Source organism: Panthera pardus, unplaced genomic scaffold, assembly GCF_024362965.1.
Source record: "Panthera pardus isolate Hobbes unplaced genomic scaffold, ASM2436296v1 HiC_scaffold_3, whole genome shotgun sequence".
Classification (NCBI taxonomy): Eukaryota; Metazoa; Chordata; class Mammalia; order Carnivora; family Felidae; genus Panthera; species Panthera pardus.
Window position 1 is genome coordinate 37,227,745 of NW_026526876.1, and position 18,740 is coordinate 37,246,484.

Here is an 18,740-nt window from a genome sequence, read left to right on the forward strand (position 1 = left end):
CACACTGAAATTCAATCTTTAAAACTTCAGTGTTTGATTTTTCCTACCCCAATCAATAATGGAAGTCTTCAAGGAAATCTTGTCTATTTTCATACCAATTAAATAAAAGTATAATAGAAGGGGATAATTACTTTCAGTTTGTTTAAAACTTGTTTTAAACCTTGCATTACATTTTTATCTGGCAATTAATTGTAATCCTTAAGGCATATATTTTTTGCCTTCTGTTAAGAGGTAAACTTATTGGCAAGGCTACAATCATACCCACCAGCTTTGTTTTGGCTTGCAGGAAGTTGTCAGCATACAACAGAGAAATTATCAGCATGTTCTGGTTGTGGTTTGCTTCAACCTGCTGATTGTTTCTGCCCCATGACCCAAGAATTGTGGTGTTTATATTTTTAATTCTCTTTCTACCTCCTGGAGGGGGGGAAATGACAATACCTGTATACTCACAGCACAGAGAGAACAAAAACCAGAACCTAAAACACAGCGAGTACTTTAGATTAAGTTTTAGCTAGTGGCCAAACTAAAATTCTAGGATTAACACATCTGCAATCTATTTGAGAGTCTAAAAATTTATCCTACAGAAATATTTTCACCTGTACACAAAGATGCACAGAGATAGGTTCTCTACAGCACTGTGGAAATATTTTTAAAAATTGGGAAAAACTTGAACATCCATCAAGAGAAAAATAGTTACAAATTTTGCAACACCATGCAGCAATTTATATATATGCATGGATAGACAGATTCACATGGAAAAGTATATAATACTACCCTGTCTAAAAAAGATCAAGTAGTCTTATTTCTATGTTGTGTAAATATTCTATAATAAAAATATATCCATGAGAACTCTCACACACTGCTGGTAGGAGTGTAAAATAAGTATAATTGCTTTGGGAAACTGGAGTTTCTAATAAAATTAAACATATACCTACCCTATGACCCAGTAATTCTACTCCTAAATATTTATCTGAAAGAAGTGAGTGCTTATGTTCACAAAGCAGGTTATATAAGAGTGCTCACAGCAGCTGTATTCACAATAGCCCCAAACTGAACAGCTCAATGTCCATCAGCAGAAAAATGGATAAACAAAATATGGAATATGGGATACTACTCTGCATAAAGGATAAAACTGATACACAGAACAACAGGGATAAATCACAAAAATACGATGTTGAGGACAGACACAAAAGAGATCATATTGATTCATGAAGTTCCAGAACAACTACAGTAATCCATGATGATAGAGGTCAGAATAGTGGTTACCTCTGGGGAGGGCTACTAACTGGAAAGGAGACTTTTCAGGATGATGGAAATGTTTATATCTTAATCTGGGTGGCGGTCACACAGGTGTTTACATATATTAAAGTCATCGAGTTGTAACACTTAAGATTAGTGCGTTTTATGTACATAAATCATACCTTAATGAAAGAAGGAAGGGAGAAAAGGAGGGAGGGAGGAATGGATAGATGGATTGAGGGAGGAAGAGGTTCATACAAAAAGTTATCAGAAAGGAAAAATTATTTAAATTTTTTTAAATGTTTATTTATTTTTGAGACAGAGACAGAGTGTGAGCAGGGGAGGGGCAGAGAGGGAGACACAGAATCTGAAGCAGGCTCCAGGCTCTAAGCTGTCACCACAGAGCGCGACGCAAGGCTTGAACCCACAAACCGCGAGATCATGACCTGAGCCAAAGTTGGACACTTAACCAAATGAGCTGCCCAGGAGCCCCGGAAAAATTATTTTAAAGGCAGTGTGATTTTCAGGAGGTTTATTAGACCACAGCTAAGAGATATTTTCTGCATCATCTTGAGCAAAGCAGCCAGATACATGAGGACATACTGTATGATTGAATAAGCAAAGCTGAACTTTGCTGTTAGAAATCAGAGGCGTGCTTGCCTATAGGTGTGGGTAGGTACTAAAGGACACAGAGGGTCTCTGGAAGTTTTGGTAACGTTTTTGCCTTTGTTTTGGGGATGTGTTCTTTTTGTGAAGATTCACTGAGCTGTATATTTATGATTGAGCATTTTTCTGGAAGTATATTGTACCCAATAAAAACATCACAAAATAGGGGGTACTGGGTGGCTCAGCTGGTAAAGCGTCCAACTTCTGCCCAGGTCATGATCTCAACGGTTCATGAGTTCGAGCCCTGCATTGGGCTCTGTGCTGACAGATCAGAGCCTGGAGCCTGCTTCAGATTCTGTGTCTCCCTCTCCTTCTGCCCCTCCCCTGCTCACACTCTGTCTCTCTCTCTCTCAAAAAGATGAATAAATATTAAAAAAAACTTTTTAATAAATAAAAAACAACACAAAATAAAACAAACAAAAAGAGGTATTTTCAGTAGCTAAATACCCCAGCATTCTCCATATATTTGATTTATAAGGTACACTACCTTAATTAATTCCAACTCAACTACAATATTGGTTTGCATAAGTAAAAATATGTGTCACAGGACACATTTTAGCAAAGCTCCTACTATGTGAATAAACACCTTATTTCCTTGTATCATACTAACATTAGAATGTCAACAATGTTAGGAGGAGACCCTAGATGAGAATTTAAGTAACCCATAAATGATTTTATCAAACCCATAAGCTTTCAGTAAAGCTCGCTCTCTGGATGTTAAGACCACTTTGTTCCTGAGCCCACATCTGTCCTATCTCCCATGTAAAAGCTGGATAGTAAAATTAAGCAGTGGAACTCAAAGACTCCAAACCTGAAAAGCCATCTGTTAGAATCATCTAACCTATAATGCAGCACTGACAAACCGGAAAAGCAAGCAATGAACTTGGAAACACAGGGGAAATAAATATGAATAAATGTAGCAGAAATTATAGGATTTCTGTAGGGTGTAATGGCTTATGACGTGAAAAAATGAGATCTATGATAGTTATGTCAATATGTTAAGATTCTCAGATGATGGTAAAACTTGAAACTTATCTTATTTTTCCAATATTTAAAGTGACTGAAAATTGTTTAAGTATTACAAGTATATAATGAGAAAAAATGTTATTATCTTAATTGGTGGCACCAAAATTCCTCTTAGAGAGACAACTGTCACCGTTTGGGAAAGTAACTTGTTTCTCTGTGTGGGTGTTGGGGGGGAGCCTAAAAAATTCAACAGACAGCTAAACTATCTTTTCAGTTGGCCAGGGAAATAGAGTTGTTGTTGTTGTCTTTTTCTTTTTTCTTTTTGGTTTTGATCCAGATAGGATAAAGGGAGAAAGTGCCTATGAGAAAGCATAGGCTGAGAACTACATCAGGTGAAGGGTCAGAGGGCACTCTCTGATGACTGGGGTGGCAAAGATTTAGGAATAGGGATGCTTAATATTCAAATTGAAATAATTTGCATTACTGCTATGTAAACCCCTCATCCCTCTTCTTGTTCCCCCTAAAATTCCAGTGATGTCTTCTACAATTGCAGGGGCTTCACATGAGTAGGCTTTTGTGGAAACTGAGGAAAAGGGTCTATCTAGGCCAGGGTTTCTCAATCTTGCACTACTGACATTTGGGGTTGTATGATTCTTTGCTTGTGGGGGCTGTCCTATGCATTGTAGGAAGTTTAGCATCAGGCCTGGCCTCTACCCACTAGATTCCATAGCACCTCCCCAGTTGCAACAACAAAAAACGTGTCCACGTGTTGCCAAAAGTCCCCTGAGAAACAAAATCATCCGATTTGGAAACCAAAAGTTTACGCCTACATGACTCAGGGCAGCTAAGAGCCTGGAAGGAAAAGTACCCTGAGAATGCATGCTCCTTGAGAATTATTAGGATTTTGAGGAGACGTCTGGGCTTCCACAGGGAATAGATCATGCCTAGAGTTCAAAAGGTCAGGGCAGCCTACCCAACACCTAGGGTATACCCACAATGAAGCTCAAATATTTCTACCTATTAAAAAAATGTTTTTTTAAAAAACAAAAAGGAAGAAGAGGAAGAGTAAACTTTCTTTTTTTTCTACCGAGAAGTAATGCAAAAGTACTATTTTACAAACACAAACACACACACACACAGCATTCTACAACAAGGTAAGGAGCCCATATTTTTCCTAAGTTAACAATGAAGCTAATATCTCTCCTTCTTCCATAAATTTTCTCATAGAATGATCACTGGACTCTAATCTAAGGAAGGATAGAAATGGAGGAGACTCGGAAAGAACCCCTACAAACTTCCCCTAATTTAGAGAGGCAAGGGTGAATCACCGACATAGGTAAAAGGCCACACCTCAGAGCTTTCCTATAAAGAGGCAAAAGCAAACAAAACAAAACAAATTAAACCAAAAAAATCAACAAGACTTTCTCTAAGAAAATAATTTTTTAAAAATTTACCAAATATTAAGTTCTTTTCAAATATTAATTCCTTTGTTCCCCATGTAAATTCTATGAGATGGGTACTATTATGATTCCCATTTTACAGATGAGCAAACTGAGACCCAAAGTCAACCAGGTAGTAAGAAAGTGGCAGAGTCAGGATTTGAATTTAGGCAAACTAAACACACACACACACACAAACACACACACACACAAAACCATACAGGACCTGTGAGAAAACACTCAAATTCAAAGAGAAAAGATCATCTTGAAAAACTAGAAAAAAATGCCTTCCTCTGAAGTAGATTTATTATTTAAAAAAAATTTTTAATGTGTCTTTATTTTTGAGAGATATAGAGAGACAGAGCATGATCAGAGAAGGGGCAGAGAGAGAGGGAGACACAGAATCAGAAGCAGGCTCCAGGCTCTGAGCTGTCAGCACAGAGCCTGACATGGTGTTCAAACTCACAGACTGTGAGATCATGACTTGAGCCAAAGTTGGATGCTTAACTGACTGAGTCACCCAGGGGCCCCAAGTAGATTTATTATTAAAGAACAGATGTATAGAAAATTTCTAATTTGTATTCTCAAAAACATACAAAAACTCAGATCTATAAGCCAGAGCTTTGCAGATGTAATGACAAGGAAACAATGAATGATAAGGAAAAAATACATGGAAATTTTTTTTTTTAATTGAATGCTGAATTTAAAATCATGATGAAGTCAGTGACAGAACAATAAAAAAGGTGAATTGGAGACAGTAGTTTAAGGTTTAATATATATCTTAACGTATACTCCAATGTGACAAAATAAAGCAAATGGAGCAGAAGTAGTGATAATAGAAAACTTCCCCAAGTTAAAGACCTGAGTCTACAGGTCAAAATGGTTCATTACAAACTGAGAAAAATTATTTTAAAAATCTCAAACTTTGACACTATCTAGTGACATTTCTGAGAGCAAAGAAAAACATCCTATAAACATCTAGGCAGAGGGTGGGAGAAATGGGCTACAAAAGAAATACATCAGGCTGGCATCAGACTTCTCCTCCACAAAACTGAAGGCCAGAAGATAATGGGATACTTCTAGAGAGTGAATTAGTAGGAAGGGGAAGAAATGGGCAGAGTGCAAGTCTAGAACTTTCTGTACACACGTAAGTTTAAAATTTTTTAATGTTTTTTTTTAATGTTTATTTATTTTTGAAGAAGAGAGACAGAACACAAGTGAGGGAGGGGCAGAGAGAGAGGGAGACACAAAATTCGAGGCAGGCTCCAGGCTCTGAGCTGTCAGCACAAAGCCTGACGCGGGACTCCAACTCACAAACCACGAGATCATGACCTGAGCCGAAGTCGGATGCTTAACCGACTGAGCCACCCAGGCGCCCCTACACACCTAAGTTTATATGAAACTAGATAGACACATTCTTGGACATGCAGGGGATAAGGAAGTGTAGTATCAAAGAACCCTTCTTGAGGGGTGCCTGGGTGGCTCAGTCGGCTCAGTCTTACCTTGGCTCAGATTGTGATCTCACTGCTCACGGGTCCAAGCCCTACATCGGGCTCTGTGCTGACAGCTCAGAGCCTGGAGCCTACCTCAAATTCTGTGTCTCCCTCTTTCTCTGCCCCTCCCTCGCTTGCATTCTGTCTCTCTTCTTCTTCAAAAAAATAAACATTAAAAAAAGATTTTTTTTAAAGGAACCCTTCTTGAGAAATTCACCCAGTATTATATTCTAGATCATCATCTACTAGGGCCTTATGCACTGTCCAATCCAGTAGCCAGCATGGCTACTGAGCAGCTGAAATGTAGCTAGCGCAATTGAGGAACCGAAATTTTTAATTTAATTTAAACGTAAATAGCCACCTATGGCTAGTGGCCACCATATTAGCCCAGTCTAAATATCTAAGAGAGATAAAATTAAAAGTTCAAGAATGAAAAAGCCATGGTACAAAAAGTAAGCAATGAGCAAATCAAAGGGAAAAAACAGTATTATATCTATGGCTTAAAAATATTATGCAAATGTCAGAAAATAATTATTGTAATATACATAATAAAATATTAACAATTCTGAGTCTAAAATCTCAGATTATATCAGGAATTTCACATTTCACCTGAGAGGAAAGAGCCAAAAGATACTGTTTCATTCTTAGTGTTGCTAAATCAAAGGGACATGGTGCTTTTTTTTAAGCCATAAGAGAAAAAATATCAGTGGAATAACACCTGAATATATAACTTCTAGATCACTGGCAAGAAAAAAATAATTTTAATGATCTGAGAAAATTCTCAAGAGACCTTAGGAATTGAAAGACTGTAAGCGGGGGGGGCGCCTGGGTGGCTCAGTCGGTTAAGCGGCCGACTTCAGCTCGGGTCATGATCTCGCGGTCCGTGAGTCCAAGCCCCGCGTCGGGCTCTGTGCTGACAGCTCAGAGCCTGGAGCCTGTTTCGGATTCTGTGTGGCCCTCTCTCTGACCCTCCCCCGTTCATGCTCTGTCTCTCTCTGTCTCAAAAATAAATAAACGTTAAAAAAAAAAAAAAAAAGAAAAACTGTAAGTGGAAAGATCACTATATAAAACTATCCACACACTACGTCCCAACTTTTAAAGTATGTACATACAATAAAAGCTGACAGAAATACATGGAACTTTAACAATTGTTGACCATGGGTGACTGTGTATCATTGTGCGTGTTCTAAATTTTCTACAATGAGCATTATTACCTTTATAATCAGAGAAAATTTTAACATGGAAAAAGAAGAATGGTTAGATCTCACCTGCCGGTAGTCTCTCCTATCTAGAAGACAACCCGGTATCACAAATTAAGCAAAAAAGACTCTTGAGCAGCCAAATGCATGTCACAAAGTCTACACCTAAAGATTTGGGTACTGTGTTCATCTAAAGAGCCCTTCATACCTTCTTTTACACATCTCAATCCCAACAAGCTTGATTCCCTCATATTCCAGTAGCAGTATGGCTCCAGACACACTGAGAGCAATGTAAAGTGATAGACCCGACCTTGCAGTAGGAAAAAAGTGACAAAAATAAAAATAGAAAACAGATGTTGACCTTCACAAGGCAGTCCGGGGGCAACTGGGACAGAAACAGCCCTAAACAACTCAATATGTTTCCACAAAGTTTGATAACCTATATTCACTGTAACAACTCTTGAGTTACAGATTGGCTAGTTGAGGAAGTGAGAAAGTGAGGAAGTGAGAAAAATTCCAAATACGTTTTAGCAAAAGATGAATCACAAATTTTATGATAAAAAGTTAGAGTGCTTCATTAAAGAGAATCAAACTATCAAGAGTAACTCACTCTTACCAGTTCCACAGAGTTGGAATTTTACTGTACTGAAAAGAATTTTAGGGTTGGTTGCATCGACCAAAACAAATCTGGAGAACAATCTAGAAGGAAATGATTAATTACTATTTCTTTCCAAGGAAGTTTAAAAATTAGTAACCATAGGCATATCAGAATTAGTGTTCACACAGCAGTTGCTACTAAATGCAGCTGGGATGTGGATGTTGTTTTGGCTTTACTCCACACTCCCAGCAGGATCTAGGTACCTTGTAGGTGGTTGGCACCTATTAGCTCTTAGGGTAAAATCAGTAGGTCCCATTCCATCACACACGGCACATTTTGAACTGAAGAAATAAATATATATTCAACCTCCTTCATACTTGCCTCTCGTGCTTCTTACTTCAAAAGCAGGGATAGAAAGACAAGGAAGAAACTGATTATGTTTATATCTATGGAGCAAAGATTATGCAAACTGCCAGCACACCATTGTTTTTGTTTTCAGTATGGTTATCACAAAACAAAAACAAAAAGATAGCTTCTACATCTCAAGCCTGATTATTTGAAAACAGACCTGAATATTTCCTCCTCTTTCAATAAGGCAATAAACAAACACTTTTCATTTTACTTATCTGTAAGGTACTTATTTGCTGATATGGACTAGTTACAATTTCTATAAGAGAGCTTGACAGAGTCTGAGGAGGCTATTTCCTGAGTTACTCTAAAAGTACTCTCGCTGCTTTAACATTTGCCAAAACTCCAAGAAAGCATCAAAAAAAAAAAAAAAAAAAAATCCCCACCCTCCACACACCCCCAGAGCTAACAAGAGAAAAACATAATCATAACCTCAGTTAATGGTCCTTTAGCACTCTGACCACTCTGACATCTGCAAGCTTCTTTTTGTCTTTTGTTTGTCCCTTTTTCTTTTAAAGAACACTACTGGGGAGCCTGGGTGGCTCAGTCGGTTGAGCTTCCACCTTTGGCTCAGGTCATGTCACGGTTCATGAGTTTGAGCCCCGAGTCGGGCTCTGTGCTGACAGCTCGGAGCCTGGAGCCTGCTTCGGATTCTGTGTCTCCCTCTCTCTCTGACCCTCCCCCGTTCATGCTCTGTCTGTCTCTGTCTCAAAAATAAATAAATGTTAAAAAAAAATGAAAGAACGCTACTGATTGTTTATCTGATTAACAAAAGTTAATACATGGTCATTGTCACAATTCCAACAACATGAAGGTGTATGAAATAAAAGTAATGATCTCTGTCTCCCCCACCTTCTTATTCCCCTCCCAAAGAAACCAATGCTAACAGCTAGGTGTATATTCTTACTTCTTCCTAGGCTTACAAAATAATACATAATATATGGGAGGGAGGGCATGGTTCACCTTTTTGTTCTCAAACAAAAACAGATCATATATGTTATTGTGCACCTTGCTTTTAGTCTTAAACCTATGGACATTTTCCAAGCCAATATATACAGATACAGTACATTCTTTTTAATGGCTGCAAAATATTCCATAAGATGGATAATTCATTCATACCATCGCCCCACCTTTCCCAACTCATGGACATTCGAGATGGATCTTTGTACGCATACCTCCTGTCCTTTAATTTCAGTAATACAGATTCCCAGAAGTTGAGTTTTTGGGTCAAATGAAACATTTCCAAATGTTTAAAATTTTATCCTTAAACAAAATTAATTGTAGACCTTCAACATTTCTGTTCCCTTCTTCCTTATGCAAAATTTTGGCATAAACCTTTCATAATGCTTTGCATATTTTATTTTTAAAAGCACACACATTATGTCAAAAAATGCCCCTGTCATTTATGCTCGTGTAGTTATAAATAAATAAATGCTTAAGTTATGGCTGTGATGGCCAGCATTAAATCACCGTGCAAATGCTTATGCCTTGGTTTATGAAAGTAGTAATTCATTGTGGAAACCCCACCACCACAGCCATGTGGCAGCACTAAAGTGGCAGCCCTCTCACCCTGTGACTCTCTCCACTGAGTGACAATATAGAGATCAGGACCTACATATTTTCTAATTGTCAACAGTTAACCTTAAAAAGTGTGTGTGGGAGGGGCCAGAGAAGGGGAGAGACAAGTACACAGTAACAGACGATAAATTGATAGCCATTATGGGTTTCTAATATCCACAAATTATTTGTAGTACAATGAATAATTCTACTGGCCTACACCAGAGACTGTATTCCATAAAAAACAAAATCGAAAAAATAAAATAAAATAAAATAAAAAATTAAAAGAAAATCTATAACCAATATGTTGCTAGGATTACATGAACCTTTCAAAAACATAGTCTTCAAACATTTTTCTTTTTTTTTTTTTTTTTTTTAATTTTTTTTTTTCAACGTTTTTCATTTATTTTTGGGACAGAGAGAGACAGAGCATGAACGGGGGAGGGGCAGAGAGAGAGGGAGACACAGAATCGGAAACAGGCTCCAGGCTCCGAGCCATCAGCCCATAGCCTGACGTGGGGCTCGAACTCACAGACCGCGAGATCGTGACCTGGCTGAAGTCGGACGCTTAACCGACTGCGCCACCCAGGCACCCCTTCAAACATTTTTCAATAGAATTATTGGTTGGTTGGAATCCCACTTTTATCTTTTTTCCCCCTCTAGTTCAGATTCAGATTCCAATTGCAAACTTAAAAAAAAAGGCCTTCAAGAAATACATTAACCAACGAAGCTCCTTAAAATTTAATCTCAGACTCCTCTGTATATTCTAAAGACGCAAGCACCAACAGACATTGTTAAGACACAGCAAGTTTGATACAGAAGTATGTGACACGCAATTAATCTCCATTCATACCCTGCTCTACTTGTCAGCAAACAAAGGTTCTGCTTTAGAAGGAGATCTGAAGACTTCAATTAAAAACAGTCAGCTAACAAGAAAATAATCTAAGCTAAAGGAAGGTGGCAGGTGCAGAAATGAGTTGTTTACCAAAGTGTCAGTTTTGAACAATAAAGAACTGCACATCAAAAATGTTGAAGGAGTGGATTTCACTGCAAGCCTCTGAAAATAAAAAGGAATTTTCTACTAAGGCTGCACACAGAACGGAAGTATAGTTTAATGAGCTCGTAAAATAGGTTTTCTCTCATCAAATGACAGATACCAATAAAAAGAATCACTTTATATTTTTTAATGCAAGGGCAGAATTAAACTTTTCGCCACAGTTCCTTGTCTCCCAGGAACCACACTCACAGCCTCTCTTTATACTTAACATCGAATATTCAACCAACAACAGAGGGAAAGGCTGGATTGTTTCTTCTCAGACACCCAGATGATGCTATTTTAGCCTATAAATACTTTTTTACTCTGAAAGTTTAGATTTACTCAGGTCATAAGTAAAGTGGATTTTGGAAGCTTCACCTTAAAAGAAATACCTAGTTGACAGCTTTTACATGGAAGCAATCCAGAATGGAAACAGTGCTACAAACAGAGACCAAAAGGACTGCCAAATATTTGATTAGGAGGCATTTATACCAAGATAACAAGGTAATGGAGATATAAAACCAATTAAATTGAGAGAAACTGGAAAAAAAAAAAAATACTCCTTGCCAAAAGTCTGACCTGCCCAAAGCAGGCCATCTGTTAAATATGTGTCAAAAATGTCACTCGGATGCCAAAAGGCTTAATTCCGAGTAGTTTCCTCCTGGGGCCCTTATGCAAGCACAGATTCCAGGCCTCTGTCCTTCCAGGAAGGTCAGTTACAGGGAAGCAAGTTTCTTGCACGAGAAAAAGTGTGAATGGAGCAGGTGATATTTCGAGTGTTAAGAAGGATGTGTCGAGTGTTGCTGAGTATGACCTTAACTCTTAAAAGGACTGCTTAGGAACGATAGTTTGAAGGTACACACCCTAGGATGGGGCATTTCTAGAAAAGTTAGAAATGTAATACTGCGTGTCAGCCTGCCCTGGGTGGGCAGCAAGACCTCCCCCCCGCCCCCCACCCCGCCCCAGAAGTCTGCAGGCTGGCAGAGGGAGGCACGGGCTTTGGGCGCCAGCAAAACTCCCATTAACCCCCAGGCCTTGGCCGACAGCATCCCACGAGCCCCTCGCACCCCCCTGAGAGCCTCGGGGAGCTCTGAGCAGGAGGGTGAGGGACTTCGGGGCTGGGGAGGGAGGAAGAAGGCAAAGCCCCACAGGCGCGGTGGTGGGGGGCTGTCCCCAGGAGACCGGGAACGTGAGGAGCGCCCCTGAGGACCTGGCTGGAAGGTGGTTCGGAAGCCTGGGAGGTTACGTGGAGGAGTGGAGACGCCTCGAAGAAAAAGAAAATGTGGAACTGAGCGGGGCGAATGGGACCCTGCGCGGGCAGAATGAAAATGTGGCTCTGCAGAGTTGAGGGTTCTAGAAGCCTTGAGGCTCTAGAAGGTGGAGGGTGATGGAGCTGCAAAGAGAGGCCGGCCTTGGAAGCCTCTGACGTCCCGGGTGGGGGCCTCCAGCTCCGCACCAGAGGGACTCCCCGGGGGAGGGGTGGGGGAACGGCGGGAGGGGGCCTGGGGCTGGGCCAGGGCGTTACCTTCCATGAGCCAACGGATCTCCTCGGGGAGGGCGACGGCCTGCATTTGGCCGGGCGGTGAGGAGGCCGGAGTGTGAGGCGGGAGAGGGGCCGTGAAGGCCTGGTGCCAAGGCGGACGGGCTGGCGGGCGGCGGTCGCCGGGCGGAGGCACCTGTACCTCTGTCTCCGCCGCCGCCTCCCGGCCTGGCCGCAGGGCGGGGCCGCGGGCCCGGGGCGCGCTCAGGAAGTGGCGCGCGCGGCGGGCGGGGGGCGCGCCCCGGGCGGTGGGGGCGGGGGGGGGGGGGGGCGGACACCTGTGCGTGGGTGCACGCGCCACTCCCCGGGGCGCCCTCAGGTGGAAGACCCGGGGGCCGGGGGGCCGCCGCACAGGCAAAGCCCCACCAGCCCAAAAGATTCAACCCAAAGGAACCTGGTCTCCTGGGAGACTTTCTATCCTCAGCCCTGGACAGTTGACCTCAAGGCACAGGCTTAAAAGCCACGGTGGTGCCCGAAACGGGGCGCGGAGAGGCAGAATCCCAGGAGAGCCGTCCCCTCCCAGCCCAGCAGCAGCAAGCAATTCCCCATCCAGCTCGCACTTCCACGCCCAGGAAACCAGGGCAGAACGTTCACTATCTCAGGCAAACCGGATGTCTAAAGGGAATGGCCGTAGGTCCCAATAAATAATGCAAAGCCACCAACATTTAGGAGAAGCAGAGGCAGGGCTGCAGCGGATACAGGGAGCCCGTGTCCCTTCTTCCCTGAGGCTAAAAGGATGCGAGGAAGGGGAGGGGTAATCTGGAGAGAAGGGTGAGGGAGAGGGGAACCAAGCCTTTTCCCTCTAAGGAAGGGGGGGGGGGAGTGAAAGACCACAGAAAACGTGTTCTCCTCCCCTCATCCGAAGTACAGTGGGGGTCAGTGTCCTGGTTGTGACACGGTTCTGTAATATTGCAAGATGTTACCATTGAGGGAAACAGGGTAAGGGGTAGACAGGATCACTCTATCATCTCTTTGAACTTTTGTGAGTCTCAGCGATCGCAGAATAGTTTTGTGGGGGTTTTAAAGCACAATACCCCCCAAACCAAGAGCACACTGTATACACTGTATGTTAGTTAACTTGACGATAAATTATATATTAAAAAAATAAAGTACGATAAACCCAGTGCCATGAAGGTAGAAAGTGCCATGAGCGGTAAAAGGAGGAAGACTAATATAGAAAAAAAAAAAGAAAAAAGAGGGAAGTGTGGGTGCATGTGTGTTTAATGGTGCATGTGGCATTCGAGATGGGGTCTGAACATACCTGACTTTGAAGGGGCAGGAGGGCTTTCCAGGTGGAAAGACCAGAGTAAACAAAGACGGAAAAACCTTTTGTTTGAGGAACAGCTAATACCCCTTTTACCAGACAGTGTAGGGAAATTGTGGTTGTCGAGAAAACTTGAAGTTTTATTGTGAAGGGACTTGAAAGTCAGAATGAGGATTTTGAACTCAGCTGAGTGTGCACTTGGGAGACATTGACAAATTCTGAGCTGGTGAGCAACCTACCTGTGTAGTGTATGATCTTACACATCTCACTTTACCTCTACCGTTTTCCTTCTTTCTAAAACATGAAGTCTCTAGTCTCAAGACTCTGCCTACAGAACGTGTGGGGAGGATTGGGAGCAGTAAGGGAGAGGACACGGGGAAGATGGGTGAAGTGGTTTTGACAGCCTCAGGGGACATAATGACAGAATTGTGAATAGGGGGACGGGAGCCACAAGGAGAAACTGTCCAGAAGGATGTGGGGTAGCACTGCCTGGCATAGTTTCCCAAGGTTGGGGGCTAGATCCTTTAAGGAGTGCAGTGGATTCCAGCCATCTTTACGCGTCCACATCCGGCAATCTGAAGAGGAATGGTTTGGGGATCACATGACCCACCCACAAGTTGCAGCAAACTGGACTGGGGTTGGGGGGACACGGGCTGGCAAGTCTCTGGGGACTCTAGCTCCCGCTGCTCTTCCTTCTCGCTCTGGAAAAGTTAACCACAAGCAGGCCGCCTCCTCCAGGCTCTGGAGCAAATACCAGGTCCCTGTTCAGGCATTTTTATCATACTGCTCCTTCTATAAAATTGTAGCTGCTCTGGAATCATTTTTGAGTACTTATGACGTGTTAAAAGGCAAGGGAGGATATATGGGAACTCTCAGTGGTATCACCATAATTTTTCTCTAAATCTGAAACCGTTCTAAAAAAAAAAAAAAAGGCAAGGGAAAACAAAGTCCCTCCTGTATGTAACCCCAGCACTTTGCCTTGCTTTCCCTCTCGGCAGTGGGAGGAAATCTGACAACCTTTCCCACTTCTTCAAGGATATTTGTAAATGCTAATATAGGCTACAAGCTAATGAGTCATTTGAGGAAGAGCAATGAACCCAGGTAATCTTACGACCTCCCAGGCCTTCACTGCCTGGCTTACTTCTACCAAAGGAAGCAGCAGAAACTCGAGGCATAGGTATTCTACATCCATTCTGGGTCTTAGAGAGACATGGGGAGAGGGAGGTGCAGAGTTGAGTAGGGTGCGGTGGGTGACTGGCAGATTGCAATACGGCATTGTCATGTTGCATCAAGGTTCCTCATTGCAGACAGAAACCTGCCTCCACACATGAGCGCGGCCCCTCCTTAATCATCTGAGGACCCTGGTTCAGCAGTCAGCCTCACTCCTAATGACATTCTGTTAAATGGACAAATTCCTTTGAAGCCTTGTCCTTCTTTGAAATCCAATTTCGCAAGAAGCCAGATCTGATTGGGGGTAGCCATGGAAACCACACCGAGGAGTCTTTGAGAAGGTGGAGAGAGGCAAGGCAAAACGTGATAGTCAAGAGTCCTTTACTGCTCTGTCGGAAATATCAAAGGGATCTGGAGAGGTTGGCAGCCGGCGAGTCCCTGCCCGGGGCCTGTTCTGTGTGGCTGGGTACCATGTGGCTGTCCTGGAAGTAAGCAGCCAGCTGTCTCCTCACACAGGCAGGGGGATGGAGCAGAATACACAAACCCCAGATCTGTCGGCCTCCCTCTTCTTCCCCTCCCCCAGCCCCAATTCCAGCAAGATCTTAGCATCCCCTTCGAAGCTGCCTGCCCCTTAAAGGCAAACAACAAAAGAATGACAAGGTCAAAATACAAGGCCCCAACAGATAAGAGGTCCTTTGGAGCAGAGGCCACGAAATTAATCTGAAATTCCTTGTAATTAGATAAGATAAGGCTATCTAAAGAGATGCATAGCAGCCAGGAATGGAGTCCAGCCGCACAACATGCAGAGAATATACCTCCTGGTCCACTGGGGCCCCTCACACACTGTCAGCAGACAGAAGACACACAAAACAGGGCCCATGCCAGCCTCTGGGCTGCTCGGAGATGCCGTCTACATGTTCTCATGCCAGGTGGGCACTCACTAAATATGCATCCATGGGGTGTCCAGGGGACTCAATCGGGAAGAAACAAAAGCATCTGGCACCCAGAATGGCATGGGGTGGGAACAACGACAAGCAAAGCAGGAGCCGGCTGGCATCGCGCCACCCTGGCTGAAATGGGTCTGGAGAGGAGGCTGGGGAGGGCAGGCTTTTGGACTTTATTCTGAGCTGGTTATTGATCCCTGGATGCTGGGTCACGACACACGGCCGAGCTGACGTCTGCCCTGTGGATGCACGGCTGCCGCATCTCAGCCCCTCGGTCCCAACCCCATCAACCGGGTTTATTGACTCTTTTATTGACGATGCTGGGGCCTAATGAGGACAAGAGCTGCACACTTCATTAAGGGCTGTGGAAGGAGAGATGATGCATCCTGCCCAGTGCCAAGAAGCAGTCTCACCACGTGCTTTGCAAGGCCCCGGACACCCAGCCTCCTGCCACCCCTAAGGTAGAGGAGCCGGACACGAGGTGTTCACTTGGGCTCATCACTTCAGCGGCCTTAAAATGCAAGGTGTCTACCACTTGCCAGAAGCCATGCTCTTAGTAATTAGCTAACCTCGCGACTTAGGAAGGACATACGCCCACACTCACCCAAAAGCACTTTGATGGTCTCCCTTGCCAGTTCACACTCCTAGATTCTCTGCACCCACACATACGATAAAATAAGCAGATTCTCATGTCATATCAGGGAACATTCTCAAAGCAGGTTCTCAATGATGTGCAGGCTCAGAACAGAATACGGGACTATTAAAACTCAAAAGGATCTTCAAGTGATCAAATTCAAGATGAGGAACAGACCCAGCGCTCTGCCCATGGCCACTCAGCTCACTAGGGGCTGCGCTGGCATTAGAATCCTGGTTCTTTAGCACTGACCCAAAGCTCTTGTAGACTGAACTCCTGAGATGAATAATTACAGCCAGGGATCACAGACACACTTGTCTGGGAAGCCATGGTTGTTGGGCTCCCTCCATCTAAATAGTAACAGTTCTTTCTTTGTTCTTTATCTTATCTTTCTATCACTACCCCCTCTTATTATTTTTTTGCCCTATTCCCCAGTCCCCCCCCTTTTTTTTTGGTGTCTTCTTGGCCTATCCCTTAGACCATATTAGACATCCCCCGTGGGCACTGCTGAGCCCAGCAGAAACCCTAAAGACCAAAGAGGTTGCTGACTCTGACATTCTCTGTCTTTGATTGGCTCTCTTGGGAATCCGAAGTGGAGGGGGGCACAGAGAATGTGTCAGCTGTAGCCAGATGAGGCTGTGTACTCTCTGAGTGAGATGTGCAGGCAATCTACGGGGTTAGTCTGCATGGGAGGCAGGTGGGGTTCGCAGACATGATAACTTTGGGAAATTATACAGAAGGAGTAACCATTTCTTTGGGGGTGATTAAGGAGATTGAAGGTAAACAGCAGAGGGATAGCAATTTTTTTGAATTTTTTTAATGTTTATTTATTTTTGAGACAGAGACAGAGCATGAACAGGGGAGGGGCAGAGAGAGAGAGGGAGACACAGAATCTGAAACAGGCTCCAGGCTCCGAGCTGTCAGCACAGAGCCTGGCATGGGGCTCGAACCCACGAACCATGAGATCATGACCTGAGCCGAAGTCAGACGCCCACCTGACTGAGCCACCCGGCGCCCCGCAGAGGGATAGCAATTTTTTAAGGTTGAACAGGCTTTCTTTGGTTTCCTTTCATCTGTTATTTCAAAGGGTGAAAGTTTAAACCCTCTAAGCCCCTTCCTTTATTTCTGCTCTTTCTTCTCCCTCACTTTATTACCGATCTTAGAATTCAAGATAGAGGTAGGGAGAATCAAGGTGAGAGAAGAGGCGGTTGTTTAGAATCTGATAGAAAGCTCTGGCCTGTGTGGCACATATGCACACATGCTTTGGAAGAATAACTCACACGAAGAGGAGCTGATGTAATCTGACCAGAATCGCCTGTATTCACAATTACCAACAGAAGCACTACCTGGAGTCAGAGATAATGCCAGCAAGGGCTGATTATTTCAGTGTAAGAAAGTGGGTAAAAACACCTTTCCCTAATGGACATCCTATATGTAATGACCTCTGGATCCCCAAAATATGTTTTTTCCTTGCTCTCAGAATTGCATCACTGACTATTTTAGTTTTTTTCCTTTCTAAATGTCTGTTCCCAAACATCCTTGGGCTTCCCTCCTGGCAGCATTTTCTGATCACGTAAACCACACTCTCCTTCATACACAAGACCACACTCCTAGTTTTACTGCAAAACAAAACAAAACAAAACAAAACAAAATGAACAAAATCTTTCCTTCAACCCTGCTCCTTTCTCTAAATCTCATCTTTTCTTTTCCTTTCTTTCCCCTGTCGGAGCTCACGTCCTGTCTCCTCACCTGCCCATCTTTCCGCCATTGAATCCATGCTGAGCTTGGAGCCCGATGCAGGGCTTGATTCCATGACCCTGGGATCTGCCCTGAGTCAGATGCTCAACTCACTGAACCACCCCGGCTTCCCTCTTCCTGTTCTCCTTAACTAATGTTATTCTGCCTCCTTTCCTGCCAACTCTCTTCATTTCACCTCTGGTCACAGGTATGCACCAGAGGTTTGCATCTGCCTTTCTCCTCTCCTCCTTCCCCTTGGATTTCTCCTTGCTCTCCGAGTCCCCCTTGGTTTCATTGTCCCACTGCTTTAACTTTCTCCTTCATGCACGTTACTTCTCTAATTTATACTGCTGTCCCACATTTCCACCTGGATATCTGAACAGTTCCACCAGTGTGTCATTTCCTCTCTCCTTAATCCTTGTAATGGCAACAAAGCTCAGTGAAAAAGCTTATGAATCAAAGGACCCATATCCCAGTTCTGGCTCAGCCACCTACCAGCTCTAAAACTCTGGGCAAAGCTCTATGATCCTCAGCTTCCTCATCTATAAATTGGAGATCATAATCCCTACCTTGCAGGGTAATTATGAAGCTTAAATAGGATGGCATATGCATGTAACATATGGTATATGCTCAATAAATTGTAACAGTTATAAAGGAATGGCTGTTCTCCAGTAACCTAAGCGTAAAACGTGGGACCTTTCTTCGTCCTCATTTCAAACATCTGCCAAGCCTGCCAGTCTTACCTTCTCACCAATGGCTTTTGAATTCTTACCCTCCTTTGCATCCTGAGCGTCACCACGCTGTGTTGGGTTCTTACTATCTTTGTTGAGAAGGGATATCGAAATGGCTT

General features: G+C 43.2%; 1 protein-coding gene across 3 annotated transcripts in view; it reads right to left on the minus strand.

Annotated features, from left to right (window-relative positions):
* SKAP1 (src kinase associated phosphoprotein 1) overlaps positions 1 to 12,513 on the minus strand; it is a 277,807-nt gene extending 265,294 nt beyond the window's left edge. Inside the window, exon 1 of one of the 3 annotated variants that reach the window (XM_053892330.1) lies at positions 12,127 to 12,513. In XM_053892330.1, the coding sequence (XP_053748305.1) occupies positions 12,127 to 12,172 (46 nt within the window). In that variant the 5' untranslated portion in view covers positions 12,173 to 12,513. The remainder of the gene's footprint in view (positions 1 to 12,126) is intronic. The other 2 variants (XM_053892328.1, XM_053892329.1) reach the window with 2 other exon arrangements.
* Between the last annotated feature and the right edge of the window lie 6,227 nt (positions 12,514 to 18,740).